The sequence below is a fragment of the Oncorhynchus clarkii genome, chromosome 2 (assembly GCF_045791955.1).
Source record: "Oncorhynchus clarkii lewisi isolate Uvic-CL-2024 chromosome 2, UVic_Ocla_1.0, whole genome shotgun sequence".
NCBI lineage: Eukaryota > Metazoa > Chordata > Actinopteri > Salmoniformes > Salmonidae > Oncorhynchus > Oncorhynchus clarkii.
Window position 1 is genome coordinate 84,140,550 of NC_092148.1, and position 23,568 is coordinate 84,164,117.

At 42.7% G+C, this 23,568-nt stretch overlaps 1 protein-coding gene across 1 annotated transcript in view; it reads right to left on the bottom strand.

The window, feature by feature from the left end:
* Window positions 1–934: 934 nt before the first annotated feature.
* The window catches only part of LOC139375272 (transmembrane O-mannosyltransferase targeting cadherins 3), a 154,253-nt gene continuing 131,619 nt past the window's right edge, over window positions 935–23,568 (bottom strand). The window contains exons 13-14 of the mRNA XM_071116892.1: window positions 15,849–16,075; window positions 935–4,359 (exon numbers count right to left, since the gene is read on the bottom strand). Of these exons, the coding sequence (XP_070972993.1) occupies window positions 3,494–4,359; window positions 15,849–16,075 (1,093 nt within the window). The 3' untranslated portion in view covers window positions 935–3,493. The remainder of the gene's footprint in view (window positions 4,360–15,848; window positions 16,076–23,568) is intronic.

Genomic DNA, 23,568 nt, shown 5'->3' on the forward strand with positions numbered 1-23,568 from the left:
TTTCTGGACTAGGCCTGTGTAGTGCATGGGTGGCTCCAGGGAGAGGCCTGCTAGGAGATGTTTCTGGACTAGGCCTGTGTAGTGCATGGCTGGCTCCAGGGAGAGGCCTGCTAGGAGATGTTTCTGGTCTAGGCCTGTGTAGGGCATGGGTGGCTCCAGGGAGAGGCCTGCTAGGAGATGTTTCTGGACTAGGCCTGTGTAGTGCATGGGTGGCTCCAGGGAGAGGCCTGCTAGGAGATGAAGCTCCCTCATGAATACATCTAGCACTCCCAAGAAGAATATATTACTACATGCATGCATAATACACCATAGATTGCAACCACCCCTACTCAATGACCAAGCTGTCAGAGGAGCCAGGTCTAGGCACAGTGAGAATTCCCTGGTGCTACCACTGGTGTAATGTGACCATACAATTTTAATTATTTTTAATTTTACCCCTCTTTTCTCCCCAATTTCGTGGTATCCAATTGTAGTAGCTACTATCTTGTCTTATTGCTACAACTCCCGTACGGGCTCGGGAGAGACGAAGGTTGAATGTCATGCGTCCTCCGATACACAACCCAACCAGCCGTACTGCTTCTTAACACAGCGCGCATCCAACCCGGAAGCCAGCCGCACCAATGTGTCGGAGGAAACACCGTGCACCTGTTAACCTTGGCTAGCGCGCACTGCGTCCGGCCCGTCCCAGGAGTCGCTGGTGCGCAATGAGACAAGGAGATCCCTACCGACCAAGAGGGTACAGCGCCCTTAACCACTGCGCCACCCGGGAGGCCCATACAATTTTTTTTATACCTCAGTCCATCTGTAGCACATCCTGTTAGCTAGTTTCAGAAACCCCAGACCTAGGTATGCCGGAACATTCTTAATGTGGAAGGCAACTGGTCTGCCTAGGGAGACAAGCTGTTACCAAAAAATTACACATGTAGAGGTGAGATGCAGTCATAAAGTAAACAGCCTTTATTTGAAAACCACAACCCTGAACCCTCCACTACCATCACCCACCCAGGAGTCAACACAACCCTGAACTCTCCACTACCATCACCCACCCAGGAGTCAACACAACATCTGGGCTACTATTACAAAAAGGGATATAGCTTTAAAAATGTAATGTTTTTGGTTACCATACAAAATAACGTAGTTCAATGAAAAATGATTAATGTATCAATTAAATTACAGGTGAGGACCAAAGTGATAAATATGGTGATTAAAAATATTTGAAATGTTAGTTGGCTATCTTAGTGGCTGATTGACTAATGTGCTCTGTACAACTGATATCATTACAGGCGAGACAGTTCTTTAAAGGTATGTGTTCAACACTCTTGATTGATTACAATTGTAACACTTACAGAGCACTTGTATTGCATGATAAAAGATAGCTATGCTAAACGTACCATATATTTCAAGTGGCAAACAACGACAGTACTTAGAGCTTACAGTGCATGTAAAAAATGTACATGCATCTGTACACACACTAACTAGCACAATACGTTGTTTTTTAGGAGCTCAATGATAAGTAATGAATTATCATGTTGAAAATGCTTTTAGAGTTAAGGGGTCATACCTGTGGCGTAGGCCCCAGGCCAACCATCATATTACACTGACAATGTTTCTCATTTATGTTGTTACCAGATTTTCCATTTGAGTAATGGTTACGGACAGAAATGGTTGATGAACAGATGGACACACAGTCACCATTTAGTTAGCGTGAAGAGAAAGGAACAGATTGACACTGCACATGACAGTATCTGTATGTAACTAATCAACAGGATACTGAGGGGTTAAATAAGGTTGTAAAAGCTAAACAACAATAGGCCGGAACAATCGCTTTTTGTTTCCTCATGACATTCCAGGTAGTTCCAACTCAACGACAATCTTCGTGTCCATGAGAATGACAGCCAAAGAAAATCAAGATAGCATCAAAAGGTAGCGCAATCCAATGTTGAAAAAACATTATTCAGATGGTTGCAGATGAGCGCAAGAGCAAGACGAGTGTGGGAAAATCTAGTGATATTTATTACATTCACTGTATGTGTTAGACTTGAAGTTCATGAGATGGAGAGAGAGAAAGCGAGAAAGAGGGCGAGAGTGTGCGCGAGAGAGAGGACAAGGTCAACGATGTGAACTACAGAAGGAGATAGAATCCTCTTTCTTTTACTCTTGTTCTAAGGAACTTAGCCTTAAAATGCTTTTGAAAAAATGGGCCTAGTTCAGTACAAGAAGTGTGCTGTGAAATCATCTCTCATTGAGAGAGGAATCTTCTGGTGTAAATGAGAAACAACACATGGCACAGCTTGAGGAAGAACATGGGGTGAGGAAAGAGGTGGAGAGAGGTGAAGAGGGTGGAGGAGGGGAGAGAGGGTTGAGGAGGGGGGAGCATATGTCAATCCTCACACAAACAATGCTGTTATTACTGAAATAAGATATACAGTATGATACGTGAAGACTAATATGCTCTGAGGCAACAAACAGGAAACCATACACCTGTCTTGTGGCGGGTCGGTTGGTGTGTGTGGGTAGGTGTGTGTGGGGGTTGAATGAGACAACAGCTCCAAATGGCATCACTGTAAGATAAGGGCTGTGCTATGAGCAAAGCAACACTGACTGCATGGAAATCAGGAAGCACAGGGTGAGATCAATAAGAGAAAATAGTAAGTGGAAGATGTCAGAGGAGGCGGGGCTTGGCGTCTGTCTGCACCGTGGGGTGTAATGTAGTATAATATGCAGGTGCAGCAGCTGTAGTAATGGGTTATTTGGAGATGCATACAACATACAGAGATCCTGCCTGCCTGAAGTGGGCCATGAGGTGTTCTTTATGTCATTTCCTTTAAGTCATTTCCTTTAATTGTTTGTGATGCAATCATTCCTTTAAAAAAAAAAGTGAGTGAGTTACACAAAAATCTAATAAAATCCAGTGATCAACAAGTAGGCTAGTAAACGTAGCAAATCAAACAAGCATAAATAATTAGCATACGATAAAATGCCATTCAGAAAAAAACAACACATAGGGTTTTGCACCTGTAGTGAAGATTTAAAAAAAACTGTGCTTTTCTTGTGCTGTGCAAAAAATAATAATCCCTTTTTGATTTTTGCAATGGTGTTAAAATAAAAGGGACACAGCAGGTAGGGCAGCCTGTAAGGGAACGCAGCAGGTAGGGCAGCCTGTATGGGAACGCAGAAGGTAGGGCAGCCTGTAAACATGATAAACAAAACAAACGAACAATCAAAGGAGTTAAAGCATGCATGATGAAATGAGGAGGGCATTTGTTTATGAAAACCAAAACATCTTTATGGCTGTGTCCGAAATGCCACCCTAATTATTATATAGTGCACTACTATGGGCTACTACCCTATGGGCCCTGGTCAAAAGTGGTGCAAGGGGCCTTGCCTGCTGATATAGGGAATAGGGTGCCATTTGGGACGCATCACATCTGTGATTCAGGAGCTGTAACTAGCTCTACCAAAAAGTAGTCCTGCACTGCGGTAAATAACAAGGTTAATCACCGCTTAATATGCGCTCAATCTCCTCCAGTCTCTTCAAGGCGGCCGCCCGTTTCTTTTCTATGTCTTTAATTTCTTTTGTGGATTTGCTCTTAGTCCGCTGCTGCTTATCAGCCTGGCTGTCGTCAAGAAGCTCTGACTGGCTGTTGCCACTGAGGCTTTCTGCCGAGGAGGATTTCCGTACATTCTTCTTACTCCCGGCCCCAGCACTGCCAGTGGCTCCCCTCCCTTCCTCCTCTTCCTTTCCTCCTCCCCCCTTCTTTTCCTCCTTCATGGATGGCGTAGCTGCGCCCTCTGCTGACGCTGGGCTCAGCGGCTGCCCTGCCACGGACATGGCGGCCATCTTACCGCGCACGATGCCCAGGTGGCGACGCACATACTCCTCATGGGGTGCCAGGGCCAGCGTTTCCTCCAGGCACCGCTCCGCTCTCGGCAGGTCTCGCTCCTCAAAGTAGACCACACATAGGTTGTGTTTCCCCTGCACGTTGGTGGGGTCCATACTGAGGATTCTCTGGAAGCAGACCTTGGCCCCCTGGGTGTCCTTCTTGTGGTTCATCAGGATATCCCCCTTGAGAATCAAACCTTTAACATGCTCTGGATGGTGGCGTAGCAGCTCATCTAATACAGGCAGGGCATCCAGCTCCCGTCGGGACTGCGAGTAGAGCAGGGCCAGATTGAAGAGGGCGCTACGGAAGCCTGTCTGTAGACGGATGGCCTCCCTCATCCAGCGCTCGGCCGCAGTGTTCTCGTTGGCGTCCATGGCCAGCATGCCCAGGTTGAAGTAGCCGTTGGCGTCATCTGGCTCCTCCTGGACGTAGGTCAGGAAACGACGATTGGCCTCCGGACGGAACCTGGGCTCACCTGTAGAGCACACACAGACGGCGCGCAAGCACACACACACACACACACACACACACAAGTTAGGGTATTTGTTTATTTAACAACAATAATTGTTTTTGTAGCTGGAGGTAGGGGTGATTTGTTAATAAAGGCATTCCAATGGTTAGTAGTTAAAGGAGGGACACACTCATTCAGCACATCAATGTTTTCACATTTTTTACAGTATTTTATGTATTTGAATAATAAAAGTTCTAAATATGCTTCATAAGGGTGGGAACAAATACATTGTAAGTGGTTTTAATGGGGTTTTGCTATTGATTGTTTTATACTGTTTAATCAAACTTTAACCAAAAATATGTTTCTGCATTTATCTATTTCTGCATTTCCTTCACGCATTCGTTATCATTTCCACACTGTAAAACCTTTGTTTTGTCGTTGTATGCCTCTATTTTGTAAGAAAAGTTACTTTTCCTTTATCAGAATAATTATTCAAATCAAATCAAATGTTATTTGTCACATACACATGGTTAGCAGATGTTAATGTGAGTGTAGCAAAACGCTTGTGCTTCTAGTTCCAACCATGCAGTAATATCTAACAAGTAATCTAACAATTTCACAACAACTACCTTATATACACACAAGTGTAAAGGAATTAATAAGAATATATGGAAGAGCGATGGCCGAACGGCATAGGCAAGATGGAGTAGATGGTATACAGTATTTACATATGAGATGAGTAATGTGGGTATGTAAACATTATATACAGTGGCATTGTTTAAAGTGACTAGTGATACATTTATTACATCCAATTTTAAATTATTAAAGTGGCTAGAGATTTGAGTTAGTATGTTGGCAGCAGTCACTCAATGATGGCTGTCTAACAGTCTGATGGCCTTGAGAAAGAAGCCGTTCTTCAGTCTCTCGGTCTCAGCTTTGATGCACCTGTACTGACCGCGCCTTCTGGATGATAGTGGTGGTTGTCCTTGATGATCTTTTTGGCCTTCCTGTGACATCGGGTGGTGTAGGTGTCCTGGAGGGCAGGTAGTTTGTCCCCGGTGATGCGTTGTGCAGACCTCACTACCCTCTGGAGAGCCTTTTGGTTGTGGGCAGAGCAGTTGTCGTACCAGGCGGTGAAACAGCCTGACAGGATGCTCTCAATTGAGCATCTGTAAACGTTTGTGAGTGTTTTTGGTGACAAGCCAAATTTCTTCAGCCTCCAGAGGTTGACGAGGCGATGTTGCGCCTTCTTCACCACTTTGTCTGTGTGGGTGGACCATGCGTCCGTGATGTGTACGCCGAGGAACTAAAAACTTCCCACCTTCTCCACTACTGTGCCATCGATGTGGATAGGGGGGTGCTCCCTCCGCTGTTTCCTGAAGTCCACGATCATCTTCTTTGTTTTGTTGACGTTGAGTGTGAGGTTACTTTCCTGACACCACACTCCGAGGGCCCTCACCTCCTCCCTGAAGACTGTCTCTTCGTTGTTGGTAATCAAGCCTACCAGAAAATATAAAAAACTATCGGCCTATATCGAATCTCCATTGCTCTCTAAAATTTTTGAAAAAGCTGTTGCGCTGTAACTCACTGCCTTCCTGAAGACAAACAATGTATACGAAATGCTTCAGTCTGGTTTTAGACCCCATCATAGCACTGAGACTGCACTTGTGAAGGTAGTAAATTACCTTTTAAATGGTGTCAGACCGAGGTTCTGCATCTGTCCTCGTGCTCCTAGACCTTAGTGCTGCTTTTGATACCATCGATCACCACATTCTTTTGGAGAGATTGGAAACCCAAATTGGTCTACACGGACAAGTTCTGGCCTGGTTTAGATCTTATCTGTCGGAAAGATATCACTTTGTCTCTGTAGATGGTTTGTTCTCTGACAAATCAACTGTAAATTTCAGTGTTCCTCAAGGTTCCGTTTTAGGACCACTATTGTTTTCACAATATATTTTACCTATTGGGGATGTCATTTGAAAACAATGTTAACTTTCACTGATATGCAGATGACACACAGCTGTACATTTCAATGAAACATGGTGAAGCCCCAAAATTGCCCTCGCTAGAAGCCTGTGTTTCAGACATAAAGAAGTGGATGGCTGCAAACGTTCTACTTTTAAACTCGGACAACAGAGATGCTTGTTCTAGGTCCCAAGAAACAAAGAGATCTTCTGTTGAATCTGACAATCTTGATGGTCGTACAGTCATCTCAAATAAAACTGAAGGACCTCTGTGTTACTCTGAACCCTAATCTCTCTTTTCACGAACATATCAAGACTGTTTCAAGGACAGCTTTTTCCATCTACGTAACATTGCAAAAATCAGAAACTTTCTGTCCAAAAATGATGCAGAAAAATTAATTAATTCTTTTGTTACTTCTAGGTTAGACTATTGCAATGCTCTACTTTCCGGCTACCCGGACAAAGCACTAAATAAACTTCAGTTAGTGCTAAATACAGCTGCTAGACTCCTCAGTTACTATGATGAGTATTTCTGTTATCTGGCGTAGCTCTCTGTAATTACTCCGTATATTTTGGAGGCATTTCTGAACATGGCGTCAATGTAAACCGAGATTTGTGCATATAAATATGCATATTATTGAACAAAACATAAATGTATTGTGTAACATGTCATATGAGTGTCATCTGTTGAAGATTATCAAAGTGATTAATTTTATCTCTAATTCTGCTTTTGTGACTATCCTTGGCTGGGAAAAATGGCTGTGTTTTTTGTTTGTTGATTTGGTGGTGGTCTAACATAAATATATGTTGTGTTTTCACTGTAAAACATTTTAAATATCGGACATGATGGGTAGATTAACAAGATGTTTATCTTTCATTTGCTGTATTGGACTAATGTGTGAAAGTTAAATATTTCTAAAGAATATTTTTGAATTCCCCGCGTCACCTTTTCAGCTGAATGGGGGGAGGGGGGTTCCCCTAGGGAACCCCTTGCCATAGCAGGTGGCAAGGGCTGATTTCAAGGTTTTACTGCTAACCTACAAAGCATTACATGGGCTTGCTCCTACCTATCTTTCTGATTTGGTCCTGCCGTACATACCTACACGTACGCTACGGTCACAAGACGCAGGCCTCCTAATTGTCCCTAGAATTTCTAAGCAAACAGCTGGAGGCAGGGCTTTCTCATATAGAGCTCCATTTTAATGGAATGGTCTGCCTACCCATGTGAGAGACGCAGACTCGGTCTCAACCTTTAAGTCTTTATTGAAGACTCATCTCTTCAGTAGGTCCTATGAGTGTAGTCTGGCCCAGGAGTGTGAAGGTGAACGGATAGGCTCTGGAGCAACGAACCGCCCTTGCTGTCTCTGCCTGGCCGGTTCCCCTCTCTCCACTGGGATTCTCTGCATCTAACCCTATTACAGGGGCTGAGTCACTGGCTTACTTGTGATCTTCCATGCTGTCCCTAGGAGGGGTGCGTCACTTGAGTGGGTTGAGTCACTGACGTGATCTTCCTGTCTGGGTTGGCGCCCACCCTTGGGTTGTGCCGTGGCGGAGATCTTTGTGGGCTATACCCGGCCTTGTCTCAGGATGGTAAGTTGGTTGAAGATATCCCTCTAGTGGTGTGGGGCTGTGCTTTGGCAAAGTGGGTGGGGTTATATCCTGCCTGTTTGGCCCTGTCCGAGGGTATCATCGGATGGGGCCACAGTGTCTCCTTTGACCCCACCTGTTTCAGCCTCCAGTATTTATGCTGCAGTAGTTTTTGTCAGGGGGCTAGGGTCAGTCTGTTACATCTGGAGTATTTCTCCTGTGTGAATTAATTCCCTCCCTCCCTCTCTCTCTCCCTCCCTCCCTCCTTTGGACCATGCCTCAGGACTACCTGGCATGATGACTCCTTGCTGTCCCCAGTCCACCTGGCCGTGCTGCTGCTCCAGTTTCTGTTCTGCCTGATACTCTCAATGATCGACTATGACAAGCAATCTGACATTTCCTCCTGAGGTGCTGACTTGTTGCACCCTCGACAACTACTGTGATTACTATTATTTGACCATGCTGGTCATTTATGAACGTTTGGACATCTTGGCCATTTTCTGTTATAATCTCCACCCGGCACAGCCAGAAGAGGACTGGCCACCCCTCATAGTCTGGTTCCTCTCTAGGTTTCTTCCTAGGTTTTGGCCTTTCTAGGGAGTTTTTCCTAGCCACGTGCTTCTACACCTGCATTGCTTGCTGTTTGGGGTTTTAGGCTGGGTTTCAGCTGATGTAAGAAGGGCTATATAAATAAGTTTGATTTGAATGGAACATAGGACAAATATGCGCAAACATGACAGATATGGCAAACCTGCAACTCCATATTTGGAAGCGCTTAGGTCACCTGACTTTTGGCAGGGATTTGATGACAAGAAAAAGACAAGAAGTTCTCACACGTAGACAAGTTCTCACAGTTACCACGGTAGAAAGCGTTTAGTATTAGAAGAAAAAAAGTTGATCCCATTGATGCTGTTGACCTGGATCACTGGTTGCTACGGAAAGAAGGGGGTGAGTGTAACCGGTGTGAAATGGGTAGCTAGTTAGCGATGCTCGTTAATAGCGTTTCAATCGGTGACGTCACTCGCTCTGAGACCTTGAAGTAGGTGTTTCCCTTGCCCTGCAAGGGCAGCCACTTTTGTGGAGCGATGGGTAACGATGCTTCGAGGGTGACTTGTTAATGTGTGCAGATGGTCCATGGCTATCAGACTGTTAAACAGCCACCACTAACATTGAGTGGCTGCTGCCAACACACTGACACTGACTCAACTCCAGCCACTTTAATAATGGGAATTGATGGGAAATGATGTAAATATATCACTAGCCACTTTAAACAATGCTACCTTATATAATGTTACTTACCCTACATTATTCATCTCATATGCATACGTATATACTGTACTCTATATCATCGACTGTATCCTTATGTAATACATGTATCACTAGCCACTTTAACTATGCCACTTTGTTTACATACTCATCTCATATGTATATACTGTACTCGATACCATCTACTGTATCTGCCTATGCTGCTCTGTACCATCACTCATTCATATATCCTTATGTACATATTCTTTATCCCCTCACACTGTGTACAAGACAGTAGTTTTGGAATTGTTAGTTAGATTACTTGTTGGTTATTACTGCATTGTCGGAACTAGAAGCACAAGCATTTCGCTACACTCGCATTAACATCTGCTAACCATGTGTATGTGACAAATAAAATTTGATTTGATTTGATTTGGTTCAAGCTCAGGTTGGGGCGAGGAGAGGAACGGAAGCAATACTGTTACAAAGTCTGATCCCATATCCTACACCTCCCCTCTACCTTTTGCATGCCTCTCCTGGGGAAACGGCTAGAGGCCTCAGGAATACTTATGTCTCCTTAATGTTCATCGTCTGTGCAACATGAGACAGTTTATGGATTATAATCACTTACAATGTATGACATATCCTTCACAATTTAGTGGTGCTATCACACTGGCCAGCTAATTCAAATATTTTGGTGATAAATGGGTGTACACAGCAATAGTGTTGCAAACATAGCATAATCTAGGGCTAGGGTTTTGATTATTTACGTTGGACATACTATGGTTACACACATGGTTAAAATATTATGGTTACCATACTATAATTTCTGCCACCTTGAAAGGCAAGCTTCAACATGGACAAATGAGAGGCTGCCAGAGATTTATGGAAATTGCTTTCTATGGGTACAAACCTTTTTCTACGACTACAAAATCACTTTCTACAATAACTTTTTTTCTGTTCGAGAACTTCTTGTCTACGCGTGAGAACTCAAATCCCTGACAAAAGTCAGGTGACCTAAGTGCTTCCAAATATGGAGTTGCAGGTTTACGCATCTCTCTCCTATGTGCAAATCTTTATGGCATTCATTTTATTTAAGACCCTCGATTTACAAATACAAATCAAAAGGTGTTTGTTTGTGGAAAGTGATTTCCATTTGTGGATTGGTGATTTCCATTTGCGGAAAGTGATTTATATTTATGGATTGGTGATTTACATTTGCGAATACATTTGGCATGATATTGATCCCATACATTCGGGCTTCCTTGAGATCAGAAGGGCCCTTAGTCGTAGAAAAAGGTTTGTTGATTATATTTAATCGCCATCAATTTCCTCTATCCATTGCTTTTGATGCTCCCTGACCATATAACTTTCTTTTGACTGTTAGCAAGTTAGGCTGAGTAAAGAGCGTATAAATGTAGGTTCATTATCATTTCTACACAGGTTCGATTTGGTTTTAGTAATTTCAATGTCGATTGAGCTAATGTTTACCCGAGAAAATTAAAAAAATTACACACTCCCCTACGTATTTATTTGGACAGCGAAGCTAAAAATTTCAAATGTTTAATATGAGGTGACAGTACAGAATGGCTCCATTTATTTGAGGGTATCGTCTGTTCAGAAATTAAAGTACTTTAAGCATCTAGTACCCCCATTTGAAGGCGTCACAAGTATTTGGACAAATTCACTTATAGTGTATTACATATAGTGTTTGGTCCCATATTCCTAGAACACAATGACTACATCAAGCTTGTGACTACAAACTTGTTGGATGCCTTTGCAGTTTGTTTTGGTTGTGTTTAGGATTATGTTGTGCCTAATAGAAATGAATGGTAAATAATGCATTGAGTAAATTAGGAGTCACCTTTATTGTAAATAAGAATATGATCTGTTTCTCAAAACTTCTACATTAATGTGGGTGCTACAATGATTACAGATAATCATGAATGGATCCCGGAGCAAAAACCCTGTGCTATCCTGGAGCACAAGTACAAGACATTACAAGGCTGCTTCCGACTTTTCTACGACAGATGTCAGGAGCTGACACTGTGGGGTCAAACAACATCAGGAGGGCTAGCTCAGAACTTCTGAAATTGGATTGTAAAGAACTGATTCTAGCACTAAGATTCCAAAAAGTGGCCAATTATTTCAGGTTGTACCATCGACCAACAAGCATTTCGCTACACTCGCATTAACATCTGTGACAAATAAAATTTGATTTGATTTGATCGTTGGGCTGCGCGTATGAGATTCAGCAGGCTACTGACATTACACACCTGGCTAAAAGATTACTGTAGCTCTGTTGGAATCACTTTTACAGATAACTTTGACACCTTTTGGAAACAGAAGATGCTCTACAGGAATGACGAAGTCCATCAAAATCATCTTGGCTCATGGACTCATTTCAAGGCTGCGTTGACAGTTAATCCCTACCATTGTGTCGCTGAGTAGTCATAATGCTGCAGCAAATGATCATTATCCAGGGGGCGTTGGCAGATAACGTAAGTAACTTAATTTGTGTCCCACTAACTGCCCTGAATGCCTCTACAGCTATTATATGGAGTAATTATGTGCCTATGAACCAGAGTTACAGTATACTGTTAGCACAGAGGCGGTGTGCCCTAGTAGGAAGTCACCCTGCACAAATATAAACAACATGAGCATGTCTACTTCTGATGAGCTTCCCACTAAAGCAATGAAAACAATAAAGCATCCTAGAAAAGTGATAAAATTGCACACATTTTCATACAGTACCAGTCAAACATTTGGGCACACATTGAAGGATTTGTATTTATTTGTTCTATTTTCTACATTGTAGAATTGAAGTGAAAACATCCAAACAATGAAATAACACATGGAATCATGTAGTAACCAAAAAAGTGTTAACTTCTTAAGGTATAGGGGAAAGCATTTTCATTTTTGGATAAATAGCGTGCCCAATTTCAACTTCCTGCTACTCATGCCAGGAATATAAGATATGCATATTATTAGTAGATTTGGATAGAAAACACTGAAGTTTCTAAAACTGTTTGAATCATGTCTGTGAGTATAACAGAACTTATGTAGCAGGCAAAACCCAGAGGACTAACCGTTCAGATTATTATATATATTTATTTTAGGTCTCTGTCTGTTCACTGAGTTCTCATTGGCAAATGTTATTTTGTAGGAACCTGCTTTCAGTTCCTACCGCTTCCACTGGATGTCACCAGTCTTTGGAATGTGGTTGAGGTTATTCATTTGTGCAATGAAGAAGTATGCCACCTAGGAACTGCGTAACACTGTTGAGAGTTGGCCAAGGCATGAAAAGCAGCGTTTGTTTCCTCTCGTCCTCTATTGAAAACAGATAGACCCGTATTCAATTTGATCGATTATTAACGTTTAAAAATACCTAAAGTTTTATTTCAAAAGTAGTTTGAAATATTTTGGAAATGTTTATAGGCAACTTTTAAAATACTTTGTAGTGACATTGCGCATTTTGGAAGCTGTTTTTTTCTGGATCAAACGCGTCAAATAAATTGACATTTTGGATATATATGGCCGGAATTAATCGAGCAAAAAGACCAATTGTGATGTTTATGGGACATATTGGAGTGCCAACAAAAGAAGCTCAAAGGTAAGGCATGTTTTATATTTTATTTCTGCGTTTTGTGTAGCGCCTGCAGGGTTGAAATATGTGGAGGCCAGGTCATCTGATGCAGCACTCCATCACTCTCCTTCTTGGTCAAATAGCCATTACACAGCCTGGAGGTGTGTTGGGTCATTGTCTTGTTTAAAAACAAATGGCAGTTCCACAAAGCACAAACCAGATGGGACGGCGTATCACTGCAGAATGCTGTGGTAGCCATGCTGGTTAAGTGTGCCTTGAATTCTAAATAAATCACAGACAGTGTCACTAGCAAAGCACCCCCACACCATCACACCTCCTCTTCCATGCTTCACGGTGGGAACCAAACATGCAGAGATCATCCGTTCACCTACTCTGCGTCTCACAAAGACGGTGGTTGGAACCAAACATCTCAAATTTGGACTCCACCGGTCTAATGTCCATTGCTCATGTTTCTTGGCCAAGCAAGTCTCTTCTTCTTATTGGTGTCTTTTAGTAGTGGTTTCTTTGCAGCAATTTGACCATGAAGGCCTGATTCATGCAGTCTCCTCTGAAAAGTTGATGTTGAGATGTGTTTGTTACTTGAACTCTGTGAAACGTTTATTTGGGATGCAATTTCTGAGGCTGGTAACTCTAATGAACGTATCCTCTGCAGCAGAGGTAAGGCTGGGTCCTCCTTTCTGTGGTGGTCCTCCTGAGAGCCAGTTTCATCATAGTGTTTGACGTTTTTTGCGGATGCACTTGAAGAAACTTTCAAAGTTCTTGAAATGTTCCGTATTGACTGACCTTTATGTCTTAAAGTAATGATGGACTGTCGTTTCTCTATACTTATTTGAGCTGTTCTTGCCATGATATGGACTAGGTCCTTTACAAAAAAAGGGCCATCTTTTGTATACCACCCCTACCTTATCAATACACAACTGACTGGCTCAAACGCATTAAGGAAAGAAATTCCCCAAATTAAGGCGGCACACCTGTTAATTGAAATGCATGCCTCATGAAGCTGGTTATACAGGACTAAGATTTAATCCTACTACACCGGCTCCGACGCTCGTCGGATGTGGTAGGGCTTGAAAACTATTACTGACAACAAAGGGAAAACCAGTCGCGAGCTACCCAGTGACGCGAGCCTACCAGACGAGCTAAATTGCTCGCTTTGAGGCAAGCATCACTGAAACATGCATGAGAGCACCAGCTGTTCCAGACGTCTGTGTGATCACTCTCTATGTAGCCGATGTGAGCAAGACCTTTAAACAGGTAAACATTCACAAAGCCGCGGGTCCAGACGAATAACCAAGACGTGTACTCAAAGCATGCGCGGACCAACTGGCAAGTGTCTTCACTGCCATTTAACCTCTCCCTGATCAAGTCTGTAATACCTAAATGTTTCAAACAGACCACCGTAGTCCCTGTGCCCAAGATAGCAAAGGTAACCTGCCTAAATGATTACCGCCTCTTAGCACTCATGTCGGTAGCCATTAAGTGCTTTGAAAGGCTGGTAATGGCTCACATCAACACGATCATGCCAGGAAACCTAGAACCACTCCAATTTGTAAACCGCCCCAAAAGATCCACAGATGACGCAATCTCAATCGCACTCCACACTGTCCTTTCCCAACTAGAAAAAAGAAACACCTATGTGAGAATGCTGTTCATTGACTACAGCTCAGCGTTCAACACCATAGCACCCACCAAGCTCATCACTAAGCTAAAGACTATGGGACTAAACACCTCCCTCTGCAACTGGATCCTGGACTTCCTGACAGGCCAACCCCATGTGGTAAGGGATGATCATCAACATAAGTTTCCCTCAAGGGTGAGTTTTTAGCCCCCTCCTCTACTCCCTGTTCACCCACAACTGCATGGCCAAGCACGACTCCAACACCATCACTGTTGCTGACGACAACAGTGGGAGGCCTGATCACCGACAACAATGAGACAGCCTATAGGGAAAAGGTCAGAGACCTGGCAGTGTGGTGCCAGGACAACAACGTCTCCCTCAATGTGAGCACAAAGGAGCTGATCATGGACTATAGGAAAAGGAGGGCCGAACAGGCCCCCATTAACATTGACGGGACTGAAGTGGAGCGGGCTTAGAGTTTCAAGTTCCTTGCTGTCCACATCACCAACAAACTATCAAACACACCAAGACAAGTAGTGAAGAGGGCACGACAACACCTTTTCCCCCCCAGGAGACAAAAGATTTGGCATGGGTCCCCAGATCCTCAAAAACGTTATACAGCTGCAAAATCGACAGCCTCCTAAACGGTTGCATTACCGCATGGTATGGCAACTGCTCGGCATCTGACCGGAAGGCACTACAGAGGGTAGTGCATAAGGCCCAGTACATCACCGGGGACAAGCTTCCTGACATCCAGGAGAAAGGCCCCAAAAATTGTCAAAGACTCCAGTCACTCAAGTCATAGACTGTTCTCCCTGCTACCGCATGGCAAGCGGTACCGGAGCGCCAAGTCTAGGACCAAAAAGCTCCTTAACAGCTTCTACCCAAACCATAAGACTTCTGAACAGCTAACAAAATGGCTACCCAGACTATTCGCATTGCCCCCCTATTCTACGCTGCTGCTACTCTCTGTTTATTATCTTTGCAGTCACTAACTCTATCTACATGTACATATTACCTCAATTACCTCGACTAATCGGTGCCCTCGCGCATTGACTCTGTACCGATACCCGCTGTATATAGCCTCACTATTGTTATTTTACTGCTGCTCTTTAATTATTTGTTACTTTAATTTTTTTATACTAATTTTTCTTAAAACTGCATTGTTGGTTAAGGGCTTTGTAAGTAAGGATTTCACTGTAAGGACTACACCTGTTGTATTCGGTACATGTGACAAATTCCATTTGACTTCATGGTTAAATAAAGGTTAACTAAATAAACAACCTTCCCCACTGCTAAAAGCCCTGACTGAGCCAGGGTCGTATTCACTAAGAGCGAAACCAAAGCAAACGGGCTGAAACAGGAGGTGGGACCACCTGAACCTGTCCAATATGAAAGACTTGTTTTCATTCCTGTTACATAACATTTTGCTATGGTGCTTACTAATGAACACAACCCTGGGCTGATCAGCCTGAGTAGCTAAGTCACTCACCAGATTCCTGCATGAGCAGGGCAGAGTTGAAGAGTGCCAGTTTGTGGTGTGGGTTGAGCTCCAGGGCATGGTTAAAGTTCTTCAGGGCCTCTGAGGGCTCCTTCATCTCGATGTTGACGATAGCAAGGTTGTACCAGAGGTCAGCGTTGGTGCTGTCCAGCTCCAGGGCCCGCAGGTAGGCGTCCCTGGCCTCCAACGGCTTGTTCATCTTCAGCAGCAGCTCCCCTCTGGGTTTGGAGTTTGCACAGAAAGAAAGGAGAAATTAAGTCTCCATTTTGGTTCTGGAGGGTTGAAGCAGCAGGCGGTAGCATTTCTCAAGCCAAATCTAAGCTCACCTTCACGACTGACTATTAAATTGAAAGAAAACAAATAGTAAGAACAATTCTAATATCATCTACATCATCTATCTATTGTCATCCCTTGCTCTTACCTGTTCTTGATTATGGTGATACTATTTATCAAAGTGCAGCTGCCTCTACTCTTAAACCCCTGGATACCGTTTTTCATAGTGCCCTTCGCTTTATCACAATAGACAGTGTTATTACTCATCACTGCATTCTTTACCAAAAGGTGGGCTGAACCTCTTTGAACTCAGATCACATCATGACTCTCTTTTTGTTTACAAAGCCCTGCACCACAAGCTTCCGACTTACTTAACTTCACTGTTAAGAAATAAAATGAGCCAGCCTTTAGTTTTCTTGCTCCACACGTTTGGAATGAGCTCCAAAATATATTTGTAATAGATGTGTTAGTGTCCCTAGGGCAGTTCAGGCAGCGGACAGAGGATTCTTATAAAGAAGAATGTGTTTGTTTTAGTTGACTGTGTTTTGTGTATATTTATGTTTGTCTGTGCAATACACACTACCGGACAAAAGTTCTAGAACACTTACTCATTCAAGGGTTTTTCTTTATTTTGACTATGTTCTACATTGTAGAATAATAGTGAAGACATCAAACCTATGAAATAACACATATGGAATCATGTAGTAACCAAAAATGTGTTAAATCAAAAAACATTTTATATTTGAGATTCTTCAAAGTAGCCACCCTTTTTTTGCCTTGATGACAGCTTTGCACACTCTTGGCATTCTCTAAACCAGCTTCATGAGGTTGAACGCATTTCAATGAACTTTTAAGAAGACACACCTGTTAACTTGTGGAATTTCTTTCCGTCTTACTGTGTTTGAGCCAATCAATTGTGTTGTGACAAGGTAGGGGACATACAGACTATAGCCCTATTTGGTAAAATACCTAGTCCATATTATGCCAAGAACAGCTCAAATTATTAAAGAGACAAAGGTCAGTCAATACAGAAAATTTGAAGAAGTTTGAAAGTTCAGTCGCAAAAACCATCAAGCGTTATGATGAAACTGGCTTTCATGAGGACCCACAGGAATGGAAGACCCAGAATTAGCTTTGCTGCAGAGGATAAGTTCATTAGAGTTACCAGCCTCAGAAATTGCAGCCCAAATAAATGCTTCACAGAGTTCAAATAACAAACACATCTCAACAACTGTTCAGAGCAGGACTGTGTGGATCAGGCCTTCATGGTCAAATTGCTGCAAAGAAACCACTACTAAAGGACACCAATAAGAAGAAGAGACATGCTTGGGCCAAGAAACACGAGTAATGGACATTGGACCAAATTTGAGATTTTTGGTTCCAACTCCTGTGTCTTTGTGAGATGCGGTGTGGGCGAATGAATGATCTCCGCATGTGTATTTCTCACTGTAAAGCATGGAGGTGGTGGTGTTATGGTGTGGGGGTGCTTTGCTGATGACACTGTATGTGATTTATTTCGAATTCAAGGCACACTTAACCAGCATGGCTACCACAGTGTTCTGCAGCTATATGCCATCCCATCTGTTTTGGGATTAGTGGGACTATCATTTGTTTTTCCAACAGGACAATGACCCAACTCAACTCCAGGCTGTGTAAGGGCCATTTTGCCTAGAAGGAGAGTGATGGAGTGCTGCATCAGATGCCCTGGCCTCCACAATTCCCCAACCTCAACCAAATTGAGATGGTTTGGGATGAGTCAGACCACAGAGTGAAGGAAAAGAAGCCAAAAAGTGCTCAGCATGTGGGGGAACTCCTTCAAAACTGTTGGAAAAGCATTCCAGGTGAAGCTGGTTGAGAGAATGCCAAGAGTGTGCAAAATGTATGTTCTGAAATTGTATATGCAGGTGCCTCCCACGTAAGAGACATTGGTCTCAATGGTGGCTCCCTGATTAAATTAGGGTAATTAGGGTAAATTATACCCCCTAATTAGGATAAATTATACCCCCTAATTCCCTATTTGAGATATCAAACATAACACTAAAATAGGTGGTCAATATCCTGACAAACTATAATAAATAAATGCACATTGAATGCACACAAGTGGAAGCTTCTTATCACCGTCAGAGAGACATAGGTGAAGGGCAAGAAGGGTGATAATTTAAGTTGATGGAGATCAACAACAACCCATTCACACTACAGTATATGGGAGAACAGAAGCATGCCCATTGCCCTGCCTCTGTCACCTCTAGGACAGCCCAGAGAGGAAGAGAAGTGGAAGAAACAATAACAAAAGGAGGAGAGGGACATTACCTCTTCTCCTGTGATTCCAAATAATTGTCAGTCCGTTTCTGGTGAAGACACCACAGGCGTGTCTATCTACTTGTGCTCTCCAAACTCCTTCCAGCGCTTTGTTCCCTTGTTGAAATGTTTTATTGTTTCTTTCACATGTTAAAAACGACATTTGCGAAATCAATATAATATTACAATAGTTGATAACGTTTCACCATGCCATTCCTTTACCGTTTATTACAACATTTAAGACATTTCTGATTCAAGTGTGATACAGGCTAAATTGCTACGTTTTCATTTGCCTTGGGCGGAATGTTTATAGTGACCATGAGCGTTTGCAACACTCACGAGGTAGAAGTTCTGATTATTTTTATTACAGTAACATGTAGGCCTATTTGTGTGCTGTTTGGTCCTGAGAGTTTCTCCGTCTCTATTTTGCCACTGTGAACGTGAATAGATGTCGCTGGCCTGAGCACCAGAATAGGTGTGGCCAAATGTGGCCAAGTGCCCATTTTGGAATGTTCCCCTCAGTTCAAGTTTGACAACTCATTGGGGAGGCTGTGTCTGAGCCTAAGAGACCCCACCCTATGCCTTGCAATAACGGTTAGGACAGGTTTTGCCTGAGGCTTTTTTTGTTTGTTGCTGGCATTTTAAAATCAGGAGGTCTGTATATACAGTATACTGGACAAAATAGAAATGCAACAATTTCAAAGTTTTACTGAGTTGCAGTTCATATAAGAAAATCAGTCAATTCAAATGAATGAATTAGGCCCTAATCTATGGATTTCACATGACTGCGCAGCCATGGGTCGGGCCTGGGAGGGCATAGGGCGAACCACTTCGTAGCCAGGCCCAGCCAATCAGAATAGTTTGTTTCCCAACAAACAGGCTTTATTACAGACAGAAATACTCCTCAGCACTGTTCCCGCTATGATGCGCACTGGCGCACATTAGCCCGAGCAAAGCCCTGCGACTGCATAGCAGAAGAAATACTGTATCAGCCCAAGAAGAGAAGCACGAGATTGAACTTCACTCAAATTTGTAGAGTTTTCCCTGTTAGTTAACATTTTCAACGTTTCCCTCTACTGTGGCAATTGTGATCGAATCAACGCAATATTATCCACTTTCAATGCAACATACCAAAACAAGTATCCAAGAGATTTTGTTGTAGGCATAACGCATCGGAGTAGGATTCTATTGCATTTGATTTATTTAACCTTTATTTAACTAGGCAAGTCAGTTAAGAATAAATTATTATTTACAATGACGGCCTAGGAACAGTGGGTTAAACTGCCTTGATCAGTGGCAGAACAATAGATTTTTACATTGTCAGCTTGGGGATTCGATCAAGCAATCTTTTGGTTGCTGGCCCAACGCTCTAATCACTAGGCTACCTGCCGCCCCAGTCCATACAGCTACCCGGGTTCTCAGTACATTGCGCAGACAAGAATAAACACACAGGACTCAGCCAGTACTCTACACAGACCAGTGCGGCATAACCAAATCTGAGCTGCAGTAGGCCTATATGCAAATAGACCATTGCCATATATGGATCTGTGCCATTTACTTTGATCTGGACTGTGTTTACAGCAGTGGACGTGAGTAGATGAGCTTGTTTTGAGATCAAAGCGAGTGCTGCATGTAGCCACGTGTGCACATTTTGTTCATATCCTTTAATAGTTAGTGATGCGTAAGATGGCACCAACAGACAGGACCAGGAATATGACTTTCCCAAATTGGATCCTTTGTTCGCACCCCCCAGGGCAATTGAAATTATCCCAGGGGCTAGTCTAAGACGCCGCCGGCGGAGAAGAAGTATTCAGAGGACTTCTAGTCCGACTCAGGAGGCGGGCACACCATCCACTGCTTCCGAGTATATTACTCGCTGATGTTCAGTCTTCGGACAATAAAGTAGATGAACTCAGGGTGAGGATCTCCTTCCAGAGAGACATCAGAGACTGTAACATACTCTGTTTCACAGAATCATGGCTTTCACCTGATATACTGCCCCTGCCCATACAGCCATCTGGGTTCTCAGTACATCGCACAGACAGGAATAAAGAACTTTCTGGGAAGAAGGGCAGTGGTGCATGTTGCATAATTAACCACTCATGGTGTGATTGTGATAATGTACAGAAACTCATGTCCTTTTGTTCACCCGACCAAGAAAACTTCAATCAAATGCCAACTGTATTACTTCCCAAGAGAATTCTCTTCGGGTTATAGACACAGACGTATATACTCCACCTCAAGCTGATAACACAACGCCCTCAAGGAACTACACTGCACTTGATGCAAACTTGAAACTACATATCCTTAGGCTACATTTATTTTATCTGGGGATTATAAAGCAAATTTGAGGAAAACGCTACCGAAGTTCTCTCAACACATTGACTGTAGTACTAACGCTGAAAAAAAAACGTGACCACTGCTATTCTCTCTTCCGGGATGCCTACAAGGCCCTCCCTGCCAAATCAAATCTTGACTCCATTTTGCTCCTCCCTTCCTATAGGCAGAAACTCAAACAGGAAGTACCCGTGCTAAGGCCTATTCAATGCTGGTCTGACCAATTGGAATCCATGCATCAAGATTGTTTTGATCATGCGGACTGGGATATGTTCCGGGTATCCTCTGAGAATAACAATGTACACAGGGACACGGTGACTGAGTTCATCAGGAAGTGTATAGGGGATGTTGTTCCCGCTGTGACTATTAAAACCTACCCAAACCAGAAAAAGTGGATTGATGGATGCATTCACGCTAAACTGAAAGCGCGAACCACCCCATTTAACCATGCAAGGAATGGGAAAAAATGTCAGTCTCTCGATGTGCAAAACTGATAGAGACATACCCCAAGCGACTTACAGCTGTAATCGCAGCAAAAGGTGGCGCTAAAAAGTATTAACTTAAGGGGGCTGAATAATTTTGCACGCCCAATTTTTCAGTTGATTTGTTAAAAAAGTTTGAAATATCCAATAAATGTCGTTCCACTTCATGATTGTGTCCCACTTGTTGTTGATTCTTCACAAAAAAACACAGTTTTATATCTTTATGTTTGAAGCCTGAAATGTGGCAAAAGGTCGCAAAGTTCAAGGGGGCCGAATACTTTCGGAAGGCACTGTACATTTATTTTTAATGTCCCTCAGTCAAGCAGCGAATTTCAAACCCAGATTCAACCACAAAGACAAGGGAGATTTTCCAATGCTTTGCAAAGATAGGCACCTATTGGTAGATGGGTCAACAACAAAAAAAGAAGCATATCCCTTTGAGCATGGTGAAGTTATTCATTACACTGTGGATGGTGTATCAATACACCAAGTCAATACAAATATAATAATGTCCTTCCTAACTCAGTTGCCGGAGAGGAAGGACACCACTCAGTGATTTCACCATGAGGCCAATGGTGACTTTAATCGCTATGATAGGAGAAAACTGAGGATGGATTCATCCATTCATCCTGTTTGCAACAAGGCACTAAAGTAATAGAGCAAAAAATATTGCAAAACAATTAACTCTTCAATACAAAGTGTTATGTTTGGGGCAAATCCAAAGCAACACATTATTGAATACCACTCTCCAATGTTATTAGTATGCTTGTAATTGGTAAGTTCTAGGGAGATTTTCAGGATAAAAAATAAACGAAGCTACGCACAGGAAAAAATCCTAGTGGACAATCTGGTTCAGTCTGCTTTCCACCAGACGTGTTTTATTTCATAGTTGAGATCTTCACTATTATTCTACAATGAAGAAAAAAGTAAAAAATAAAGACAAATCCTGGAATGAGTAGGTGTCCAAACTTTTGACTGGTACTGTATGTATATAGTAACCAAAAAAGTGTTAAACAAATCAAAACATATTTTAGATTCTTCAAAGTAAGCCACCCTTTGCCTTGATAACAGCTTTGCACACTCTTGGCATTCTCTCAACCAGCTTCAAATGGAATGCTTTTCCAATAGTCTTGAAGGAGTTCCCAAATATGCTGGTCACTTCTTATCCTTCCCTCTGCGGTCCAACACATCCCAAATCAAATCAAATGTATTTATATAGCCCTTCGTACATCAGCTGATATCTCAAAGTGCTGTACAGAAACCCAGCCTAAAACCCCAAACAGCAAGCAATGCAGGTGTAGAAACCATCTCAATTGGGTTGAGGTGGGGTGATTGTGCAGGTCATCTGATGCAGCACGCCATCACTCTCCATCTTGGTCAAATAGCCCTTACACAGCCTGAAAGTGTGTTGGATCATTGTCCTGTTAAAAAACAAATAATAGCACAAACCAGAGTTCGCCATGCTGGTTAAATGCGCCTTGAAATCTAAATAAATCACAGACAGAGTCACCAGCAAAGCACCCCCAAAACATCACACCTCCATGCTTTGCGGTGGGAACCACATGTGGAGATCATCCGTGCACATACTCTGCGTCTCACAAAGACTCGGCAGTTGGAACCAAAAATCTCAGATTTGGACTCATCAGACCAAAGGACAGATTTCCACCGGTCTAATGTCCATTGCTCGTGTTTCTTGGCCCAAGCAAGTCTCTTCTTCTTATTGGTGTCCTTCAGTAATGGTTTCTTTGCAGCAATTCCACAGTTGAAGTCGGAAGTTCACATACACTTAGGTTGGAGTCATTAAACTAGTTTTTAAACCACTCCACACATTTCTTATTAACAAACTATAGTTTTGGCAAGTCGGTTAGGACATCTACTTAGTGCATGACAAGTCATTTTTCCAACTATTGTTTACAGACAGATCATTTCACTTATAATTCATTGTATCACAATTCCAGTGGGTCAGAAGTTTACATACACCAAGTTGACTGTGCCTTTAAACAGCTTGGAAAATTACAGAAAAGGATGTCATCGCTTTAGAAGCTTCTGATTGGCTAATTGACATAATTTGAGTCAATTGGAGGTGTACCTCAAATCAAATCAAATCAAATTTTATTTGTCACATACACATGGTTAGCAGATGTTAATGCGAGTGTAGCGAAATGCTTGTGCTTCTAGTTCCGACAATGCAGTAATAACAAGTAATCTAACTAACAATTCCAAAACTACTGTCTTGTACACAGTGTAAGGGGATAAAGAATATGTACATAAGGATATGTGAATGAGTGATGGTACAGAGCAGCATAGGCAAGATACAGTAG